General features: G+C 50.6%; 2 protein-coding genes across 3 annotated transcripts in view; one reads left to right on the top strand and one right to left on the bottom strand.

Moving 5' to 3' along the window:
• Nucleotides 1-3,269, top strand: part of trim25l (tripartite motif containing 25, like) — a 14,654-nt gene extending 11,385 nt beyond the window's left edge. For both annotated transcript variants that reach the window (XM_081717147.1, XM_035524612.2), the window contains 10 exons: nucleotides 449-502; nucleotides 947-1,012; nucleotides 1,104-1,169; nucleotides 1,250-1,321; nucleotides 1,415-1,474; nucleotides 1,729-1,779; nucleotides 1,896-1,913; nucleotides 2,061-2,123; nucleotides 2,278-2,343; nucleotides 2,534-3,269. In XM_081717147.1, coding sequence (XP_081573273.1) covers nucleotides 449-502; nucleotides 947-1,012; nucleotides 1,104-1,169; nucleotides 1,250-1,321; nucleotides 1,415-1,474; nucleotides 1,729-1,779; nucleotides 1,896-1,913; nucleotides 2,061-2,123; nucleotides 2,278-2,343; nucleotides 2,534-3,108 — 1,091 coding nt within the window. In that variant the 3' untranslated portion in view covers nucleotides 3,109-3,269. The remainder of the gene's footprint in view (nucleotides 1-448; nucleotides 503-946; nucleotides 1,013-1,103; nucleotides 1,170-1,249; nucleotides 1,322-1,414; nucleotides 1,475-1,728; nucleotides 1,780-1,895; nucleotides 1,914-2,060; nucleotides 2,124-2,277; nucleotides 2,344-2,533) is intronic.
• Nucleotides 3,270-3,316: 47 nt separating this feature from the next.
• trak2 (trafficking protein, kinesin binding 2) overlaps nucleotides 3,317-10,000 on the bottom strand; it is an 18,620-nt gene continuing 11,936 nt past the window's right edge. The window contains exons 8-17 of the mRNA XM_026998633.3: nucleotides 9,548-9,626; nucleotides 9,339-9,469; nucleotides 8,766-8,840; nucleotides 8,416-8,553; nucleotides 7,478-7,557; nucleotides 7,212-7,385; nucleotides 6,790-7,064; nucleotides 6,215-6,643; nucleotides 6,022-6,118; nucleotides 3,317-5,909 (exon numbers count right to left, since the gene is read on the bottom strand). Coding sequence (XP_026854434.2) covers nucleotides 5,159-5,909; nucleotides 6,022-6,118; nucleotides 6,215-6,643; nucleotides 6,790-7,064; nucleotides 7,212-7,385; nucleotides 7,478-7,557; nucleotides 8,416-8,553; nucleotides 8,766-8,840; nucleotides 9,339-9,469; nucleotides 9,548-9,626 — 2,229 coding nt within the window. The 3' untranslated portion in view covers nucleotides 3,317-5,158. The remainder of the gene's footprint in view (nucleotides 5,910-6,021; nucleotides 6,119-6,214; nucleotides 6,644-6,789; nucleotides 7,065-7,211; nucleotides 7,386-7,477; nucleotides 7,558-8,415; nucleotides 8,554-8,765; nucleotides 8,841-9,338; nucleotides 9,470-9,547; nucleotides 9,627-10,000) is intronic.

The following is a 10,000-nucleotide window of genomic DNA, read 5'->3' on the forward strand; positions in this document are numbered from 1 at the left end:
ACACACACAGTACACTACACACACAGTACACTACACACACACACCCACACTACATTACACACACACACACCCACACACATACACTACACACACAAACCCACCCACATACACGCACATTACACTACACATACACACACGCACATTACACTACACACACACACGCACGTAAATTACACCACACACACACACACACACACACACACATTACACTTCATACGCACACAAACACTACACTACACACACATTACACTTGACACATACACACACACACATTACACTACACACACGCATTATACTTCAGCGACTCACACAATAACACTATTCATAGTAACAATATAATCACACAGTATCTATACCATAATGTGAGTGACTCACAGTAACAGTATACATCACACTGGACATTAACACTGTACCTCTGTGATGCCCATTTTCTACTGTATGTTTACAGAGAGCTCACCCAGACCTCTGCAAAGACCAAACCTAAACACCAGTGATGAGCAAGGTAATAGAGAAACCAGAAACCAGTGCTCCCAGAGGCTGGAGGTGTTGGCTCTTAACACAGGATTAGAGTCCAGCATACAGGACCTGCCGTAAGCAAGAGAACAGAGTTACTCACGATATTAGACCCAACCTCAGCACCAGGTTCTTATACTTCAGCACCGGGTTCTAATACATCAGCACCAGGTTCTAATATGTCAGCACCAGGTTCTAATATGCCAGCACCAGGTTCTAATATGTCAGCATCAGGTTCTTATTTGTCAGCACCTGGTTCTAATACATCACTATGAGGTTCTTATATGTCAGCACCAGGTTCTAATATGTCAGCACCAGGTTCTAATATGTCAGCACCAGGTTCTTATTTGTCAGCACCTGGTTCTTATATGGTTTCCTAACAATCATTATATAACCAGTCAGTTTCTTCTGCACATTTGTTGTTATTCATCAGCTGACACTCAGAGTATACGCTCCCACGGGTCAAGAACAAGGCAGAAGAGAGAAGAAAGAGACCAAGGTGAGTCTCACACACACACATACACACACTCACTCACACATACACTCTCACACACTCACACTCACACTCCATTTTTCCTTCACACCCTCAGATGACACCTGGAGTTTAAGTTCCATCAGGCCAAGAGACAGACAGAAGAGAGAGGAGAGACAGACAGGTATGAACACAACACAAAGACAGTTCTATAGAGGAGAGACAGACAGGTATGAACAGGAGGTCTAACTGTCTCTTTCTTAGCTAACGGAGACCTGCAAAACCCAGTGAGACCACAGCAGACACCGGTGGCTAGACAACAACCAGAGAGACAATGTGAGACAATGTGAGACACACACACTCAGATTCTGAAAATGTTCTTGTGGTTCAGTTTAGAGTTTTCTGCTTTCCTGTTTGTTTCTAAACCAGCTGATCGTTGGAGTCTCAGTTCACTTTTACCACGGAACAGGAAGAAGAAACAAGACTCAGGTGAGCCCCTCCCCAAACCACACCCACAATATAAATTAATTATGTAATTAATCTATATAATTAATAATTTGTCGGTATTCCATAAATGGATGATACAGTCCTAATACGCACCAAAAAACACGCAGATCAAAGTCACTCCACCAACCTATGGCAACTCAAAAGGCCCAAAACGTCAGACAGTACCAACCGAAGCTTTAACAATCAGACATTATAGTGACAACAAACCTGCCAGATCTAACTTCCTGTCCTTACAGTGAGAGAGGCCACACCCACTCATCAGGAGGAGCCTACTTCAGCCAGCACATGTAAGCCCCTCCCCTCAAAGTGTCATGGCTCTTCTCCTCCAATCAGGGAGCACTGTGTCTGTCCATGTCACCATTTCAACTATTTTCCATGCTGACTGGGTTTTGTCATTGTCCAGGTGAAAGTCCAGTAGATGGTAAGGGTTCCAGGACCACCGGGGTCTTCCACAGTCTTACTGATGTGACTGAACTACACACACGGGCTCAGGGAAGTCGGAGTTCATTAGTTGTGCCCCATAAATAAGTGAATCTGTACAGCCTAACCTCTTTTCCATGATGTACAGTGAACCCCGGGCTCTTCCTGGACTCACCTACTGAATTCACAATGACTCCAGCATTCCCAGTTTGTAAGTGTTCGTAATCCCTTCACCGCCAACAGTGCCCATATTCCACACATAATCCCTTACAGATTACACGCCTACACAGCTGCCTAAACTCTCACATAATACTTCCATAATCCTGATGCCTGGAACGTTGACTGTGCTGACATATTTCTCTCAGTGAGGGAAATTGACATGGACAGCATAGAGGCTCCGGAGCCCAGGACCAGGGATGAGTTCCTGCAGTGTGAGTTGAGCCAGACGCTTGGAAACACACACCAGATTCATACAATGTCTCCCACCACTCCGCTGACATACACAAAACTCTGAAAGCAGCAGTCTGTAACACACACACTCAGCACATCGTCACACAGGTCAGCGTGTCCCCGCTCTCGTGGGGACTCTAATTCTCACTCCTCTCTCCGTCACGGTCTCAGACGCCTGCGCGCTAACCCTGGACCCCAACACCGCGCACCAGCGTCTGGCACTGATGGAGGAGGGCACCAGGGCGGAGCTGCAGGTTCGGGCACTGCCCTACCCAGAGTGCCCACAGCGCTTCGATGGCTGGACGCAGGTGCTTTGTCTGCAGCCCCTTGTCTCCGAACGCTCCTACTGGGAGGTGGAGTGGCGTGGGCGGGGCTCCTCGCTGGGCGTGGCCAGTGCAGCCATGACCAGGAAGGGGGCAGACGCAAGGGCGGGGCTAGGATACAACAGCCAATCCTGGAGCCTGGAGCTGTCAGACATGTGCTGCGCAGCCATGCACGCCAATCAAAAGAAGGAGATCCCGGTGACGTACTGCCCCCGTGTGGGCGTGTTCCTGGACCGGGGGGCGGGGACACTGTCCTTCTACGCCGTGGACGACAACCTCCTGCTTGTGCATGAGTTCCGAGGGTCCTTCTCTGAGCCCCTGTTTGCAGCCTTTGGCGTAGGCAGTGGCGTGGGCGTGGGGCTGGACTTTGCCATGGGTCAGTTCAGCTCCACCGCGGACAGCATCAAGATCTGCCGTCTCTGAGCCCAGAGCAAAAATACTGCTGGGAATTCACGGAGGACATCAAACACTCTTCTAATAACATTTTTCATATAAAATATAATATTGTTCACACAATGTAATTTGGGAAGTCTGTATGATTACAATGATTAAATGGCATTTATGAATAAAACAAACAAAAGAAACTATTTACTCACTGTGTTTACTGTTTAGGAAAACACACACACGCAGATCAAGATTTGTTTTGTTTATTCGATTTAAAATGCTGTTACACGACGGCACTCTTGGGGACACTGGATGGGTAAAGGGTTAGCCTTTATGGTTAATTACTGAATGGCATTAAAACTACAGTTGACATCACGTCGTTGTCCTGAGTGACAGGCCAGACTGAGTCAGCTACAGCAGGGATTTGACCAGTCCACACCAGCCATCCAGCCATAGCAAAACCACAAGCCCTGCCCCCTGGTTTGGCCCCACCCCTTACATTATGCTCCATCCAACAGAGGAGAAAACAGGTCCATTTACATCAGCCACCAAACAAATAAAATGTGTTTATATAATACAGCCCAGTCAGCCATAAAGCTGTGTACATGGTTTGGTTTGACACAAACGTTTAAAAGCAACTTCCATCTTAAACTCCTTTAAAGAGCCACAAAACATGAATAAGCAATATATTTAAAATATTGTTAAATTAAAGAGTGGTAACTTTTAATGTTAAAATATTAAACCTACATCTCGATAATTTCCTAATCCACAGATAGCGGGAAACCTACAGATAATTACGTTATTCAAAGTGCATAAAATGAGAAAGAAGAGTTTTGGGATAGAGTGATCAATAGTGTACTGGAAGAAGCGCAGGGGTCAGAGGTCACTGTTGGAGTCCGTTGTGGCAGTTCAGCAGGGGTCGGGCATGTTGTGCATACTACTGAGAGTGAGTGTAATAAAATGCAGATTGTTAGCGAAGACACACAGCGTGGTTACTACATACTCAACATCCGAACGTCGAAAACATTCCTTGACCTTCCCTTTAACCAGATCTCCTCTCATCGTGATACAAGCGACTGTGGACGCAGACACACGTGCAGGAGACAGACGTGCATGCTGGGAGTTGAAGTCATTATTTCAGGTCAGTAACAATACAGGAAGTTGACAACTGGATGGACATGGCAGTTATCAGACCTGTAAAGACTCTTTACCACTAAGCTGAACCACAGCGACAGAGGAAGCCTGTAGGCGGAGCCTCGCTTGTCTGGTTCAGTAGTGTTTGAAGCTGTTTGGTTGTTTTATAGTAAAGCATCAGCAGGTTGGGGTGAAGCAGAGACAGTAGAGATGAACCTGTTTACCGAGGCTCTGCAATCTCCTCCTCCTCCTCCTAAACTCCTTCCTCTTCTCCCCTAACCTCCTCAGGTAACCTTTACATACCATCTCCAACTTACTGTTAGGCTCTGAGGACGACTAACGTGCAAAACACCCTCCATGTCTATAACAAACCTACACAAGTTTCATTCCATAACACACATTCTTTGTTCCCTCATCACGTCACCCTGGTGCCCCGGCCCTCATCACGTCACCCTGGTGCCCCGGCCCTCATCACGTCACCCTGGTGCCCTGGCCCTCATCACTTCCTCACTCCTTATCTCACCTCTTGTGATGGAGCCTACAGAGCCTCGTGGACAGAACATGAGAAATCACATGACCTCAGAATGACCTCTGCCTGACCTCTGCTTGACCTTGGCTTTGGAGTTTAATGTGTGAGAAGCTGCAGGGTAGAAGAAAGACATGAGCGATGAAAGAACCTGCTGCAGACCTGCCGCAGACCTGCCACAGACCAGTTCTAGTCTGGGGGAATAAATGTTTAAGGGGTGTTTATTTCTAAGGTCTTATTGTCTAAGGTCTTCGGTTCCTCACCGAAACACATTTACCCTCCACAACTGTGCTCTTAAAAACCACATCATGTGGACGAGGCCACACCCTCTTTAAGACCGGCATTCTATAAATATAAACAAACATTCATTATGTTATAAGGATGCAAGCAAAGAGGCGGGTTGGACAGCGTTACTGATGCACCACTAATTCAGTGTTTGTGCGGAAGAGGCGGAGCTGAGGAAAGGGAGGCGTGTCTGCGTGTGGGGTTTGGCTTCTGGCTACCCAAGGATTGGCTGGGTAGGGCGAGGGAGGTGGGGTGTGTGGGCAGGACAGGATGGGACGGGCTAGAGGCAGATGTGCGACACCGCCCAATCATAGCAGGAAGACTTTGGTTCCTCCTTAGCCCATCCAATAGGCTTCGACCTGTTGCTAGAAAGGTGGCTGACTCCTGGCAGTGAGGGACCTCCGCCCCCTGCACAACGTTTCTGTCCAATCCCAGCTTCCGTAGACGCCGAACAAGGTTGCTGCCAGTGTGGTCCTGATTGGCCAGCTCCTCCATGGGGGCGGGCTCCGGGCTGGGGAGGTCGGGTCGGGAGGCGCGGCCAAGCTTCACGCCGTAAACATCCTGCAGGAAGAGCTCTGCTGGGCGGGATGCCAGGAAGTTGTCAGAGCAGGTGCTGCGGGACTCGAGGGGGAGGGGCGAGGGGCAGGGGGAGTTAGGGGGGGTACAGGGGCGGAGGAGCAGGGGCCCAGGAAGGGGCAGCTTGCAGGGGGCAGGAGCCCTTTGGGCAGAGATGCCCTTCTCCAACAGGAGTTTGGCCAGACCACCGGGGGCAGCTGCAGGACGTTGAGGTGGGAAAGAGTCTTCTAGACTGAGTCTGCACGCGGTGAGCGGTGTGCTGGGACCCGACCGGAGAGAACTTGGAGTGTATTCACGCACCGACGGACTAGACGCAGAACTACAGAACACACATACACACGCATACACACACACAAACACCATTACAGTTATTAAAGAAATATCAAAAACAAAAGACCCTGTTGGATTAAAACAAACAGTGCCAGTCATACCTTGGCGTCACCTGTGTGACATCACTGGGGTGTAGGATCCGGCAGGTGGTGAAGGTGTAGGTAGAGAAGGTGGAGCTCTGACACTTACCCGGATTGACTGTGGAATCAAAACACTACCATGAAGGATGTGTCACTACAGCCAACCACACCCTCACACTACTAGGACGTGGTGTGTGTACTGAGAACTGCTCACCGGTAGAGGGCGCCGGCTGGGAACCCGATACTGCTGCTGACCCTGATGGTACAGAGGTTAATGAGGTGCCAGAGGTCGCTGCCATGCTAGCTGTTGTTGCTAAGGAGACAGCTGTTGCCAAGGCAACCGGGGAAGCCCTCAGAGATGGTGGAAGGGGCAGATCTTTGAGTGACATGCAGAAAACTCGCTCTTGCGTTTCCTCTGGAGTGGAAGATGAGTGCACGTGGAAAGTGATCCCTCCTTCTTCCTCGTCCTCCTCATCCTCTCCTCCCTCTCTCCTCTCCTCATCCTCCTCCACGTCTGAGAGGCGGTACACGGTGTCCTGGGGAAGTGTCCGAAAGCCCTTGGTGACCACGCCCGGGTGGGGGTCCAGGATGGTGGCCAGGTGAGGCTTAGCCAGCTGCTGCCAGTGGTACAGAGTCAGAGAGCCTTCAGGGGGCAAAGGTCAAAGTTCAGCATTTAAAGCAAAAAGTAAATATCATCTCAGCTATCTATGGAGTCGTGTGCAGGTCATGTGACATTTAGAGTGTTTATAAAGGGTTTATTGATTAATTAACATCTGGCTCATTCTGCACCTTCCATTGGTTTGACGATCTGCAGTTTTTCCGGAAGAAAGGACTTGAAGCAGCTGGATGTGAGCGAAAACTCTGACAGGCTGCTGAAAGAGGAGCTACGACCACTCCCACCACACTCTGACTCCGCCCCCGCCAGCTCCTGCAACTTTCTGTCCCTCTCGGCCTGGAAGTACTGGTGCTCACACAGGAAGTTCTGTCTGCGCAAGGACAGGCGGTGAAGAGCTGAGACGAGGTCTCTTCCTGTGGGAGAGCCAGGTTGGCCCAGCTGGGACTCACTGATGGAGGGACCACACACACACACAAACAAACATGGGTTAGACACCCACCAACCCACACTTGGGGGTCGGTCTCTCTCTCTCTCTCTCTCTCTCTCTCTCTCTCTCTCTCTCTCTCTCTCTCCTCACACACACACTCCCACTCACTCGGGCAGGTTTTGGTAAGTGTTTGGCTCCTGTGTTCTGTTCGTGTGTGAGGGGAACGGCAATGCAGTCATCACGGTGCCGCAGTGCCCTGATCCGGGGATAGGGGGCGCCACTTCACGCCCCACTGCTGCCCTCACAGAGCGCACCGTCTGGAATACACGCGCATATGGCGATCTGGAGAGAGGGGTCAACATCTGATTTTTACTGAAATCTTGAATTTATGGAAATGGACAGAAAACGTGTGTGTGTGTGTGTGTGTGTGAGACCTCTGGTCTTGGAAGGCCAGCTCCTCGTCTACACTCAACTCTCTCCTCATAGTGCCTTCTATCTCAGCTGCTAGAGAGTCCTAAAGAGAGAGACACAATATATGGGACATGTGTGTGTGTGTGTGTGTGTGTGTATACCTGGGGGTAGAGGCTGTAGGTCAGGGTTGTGTGTGTGTGTGTGTGTGTGTGTGTGTACGTACCCGGGGCTAGAGGCCATAGGCCAGGGTGTTTGTGTGTGTGTGTGTACGTACCCGGGGCTAGAGGCCATAGGCCAGGGTGTTGTGTGTGTGTGTGTGTACGTACCCGGGGCTAGAGGCCATAGGCCAGGGTGTTGTGTGTGTGTGTGTACGTACCCGGGGCTAGAGGCCATAGGCCAGGGTGTTGTGTGTGTGTGTGTGTGTGTGTGTGTGTGTGTACCCGGGGCTAGAGGCCATAGGCCAGGGTGTTGTGTGTGTGTGTGTACGTACCCGGGGCTAGAGGCCATAGGCCAGGGTGTTGTGTGTGTGTGTGTGTGTGTGTGTGTGTGTGTGTGTGTGTACCCGGGGCTAGAGGCCATAGGCCAGGGTGTTGTGTGTGTGTGTGTGTGTGTGTGTGTACCCGGGGCTAGAGGCCATAGGCCAGGGTGTTGTGTGTGTGTGTGTGTACCCGGGGCTAGAGGCCATAGGCCATAGGCCAGGGTGTTGTGTGTGTGTGTGTGTGTGTGTGTGTGTGTGTGTGTGTGTGTGTGTGTACCCGGGGCTAGAGGCCATAGGCCAGGGTGTTGTGTGTGTGTGTGTGTGTGTGTGTGTGTGTGTATACCCGGGGCTAGAGGCCATAGGCCAGGGTGTTGTGTGTGTGTGTGTGTGTGTGTGTGTGTGTGTGTGTGTGTACCCAGGGCTAGAGGCCATAGGCCAGGGTGTTGTGTGTGTGTGTGTGTGTGTGTGTGTGTGTGTGTGTACCCGGGGGTAGAGGCCGTAGGTCAGGTGTCTCCGTGTTCCTGCGTGTGCAGACGTTTTATTGCGCAGATCCTTCACCTCCTCCTGGGTCTCCTGCAGCATCTCCACACACTCCACATTCCTGTCTGCCATGTCCTTCAGCTACCACACACACACACACACACACACACACACACACACACTCGTTGTTATAGTGCTATAGTTGTAGTGTTAGTGTTGTAGCGTTGTAGTTTTATATTTTCAGTAACAGGTTATTTAATCACGAGCAGGTCCTTGCCAAAGGCCTCCTTCTGCCCCATCCCTGCACGAGTGATGTGTGTGACGCATGTGCTGTGTGTAGTCTGTCTGTGTACCTCTGCAGTTAGCTGTCTCTGTGCATCCTTTGAGGCCTGTAAGTGAATCCTCAACTCCTCCTTCTCCAGAGCCAACTGAAAACACACAGACAGACATTGTTATTATTACAATTGTCACTGCAATAATAACCCTATGTTCTGACCTCTTTGACCCTGCTGTGACCCCTTTGGCCCCACTGTGACCCCATTCTGACCCCTTTGACCCCGCTCTGACCCCATTCTGACTCTGCTGTGACCCCGTTCTCACCTCTTTGTCCTCGTAGTGACCCCATTCTGACCTCTTTGACCCTGCTGTGATCCCATTCTGATCTCCTTGACCTGCTGTGATCCCATTCTGACCTCTTTGACCCCGCTGTGACCCCATTCTGACTCTGCTGTGACCCCGTTCTGACCCCGCTGTGACCCCGTTCTGACCCCGCTGTGACCCCGTTCTGACCCTGCTGTGACCCTGTTCTGACCCTGCTGTGACCCTGTTCTGACCTCTTTGTCTACGCTCTGACCCCGTTCTGACCTCTTTGTCCCCACTGTGACCCCGTTCTGACGTCTTTGACCCTGCTGTGACCCCGTTCTGACCTCTTTGACTCGGTGCTGGAGCTCCACTATCTGGGAGAGGAGCAGGGTGATCTCCTCCTGGTGTCTCACCACTGTCTCATTCTTATGAGCCAGCTCTTCAGCCAGTGTCACCATCTGACTGTTGGAATCACCTACAACACACACGCACACACACCATCACTTTACAGCACGTGCCCGTCACTGCGGAGGTGTGTGGGGGTGTAACGTACGGAGCTCTTTAACACAGTCGCTGACCAGATGTTGTTCCTTTTCCTCATACGTCACAGTCTCCTCCTTCAGACGACTCGCCTACAGAGAGCCGGGGAGAGCTTTAGCACACACACACACACACACACTACACACACACGCACGCACACACACTCAGACACACACTTCTCACCCCATAATAGAGCTCTATATTTGCCATCTTCTATCTGTATTCATGAATCTGTGGTCAAGTCCATTTACCTCAGGTGTGCTATCACGCACAGGTGCACAACACAGATGGAGCAGTAATACAGGCTATGTTCTAACACATCTGTGCTCCATACCTAAGTGTAGTAGTTAGTACACATGTAAGCAGGTGTGATGGACTTCGTCAGATCTGATATTAACACGCTTGTGATGAAGGCTGAAGACATCGACCACCCCACGGTGTCCAGTCCTAGACCACCAGGGGGGAA

Source organism: Electrophorus electricus, chromosome 7 (assembly GCF_041902795.1).
Source record: "Electrophorus electricus isolate QZ-2024a chromosome 7, ASM4190279v1, whole genome shotgun sequence".
Taxonomy (NCBI): Eukaryota; Metazoa; Chordata; class Actinopteri; order Gymnotiformes; family Gymnotidae; genus Electrophorus; species Electrophorus electricus.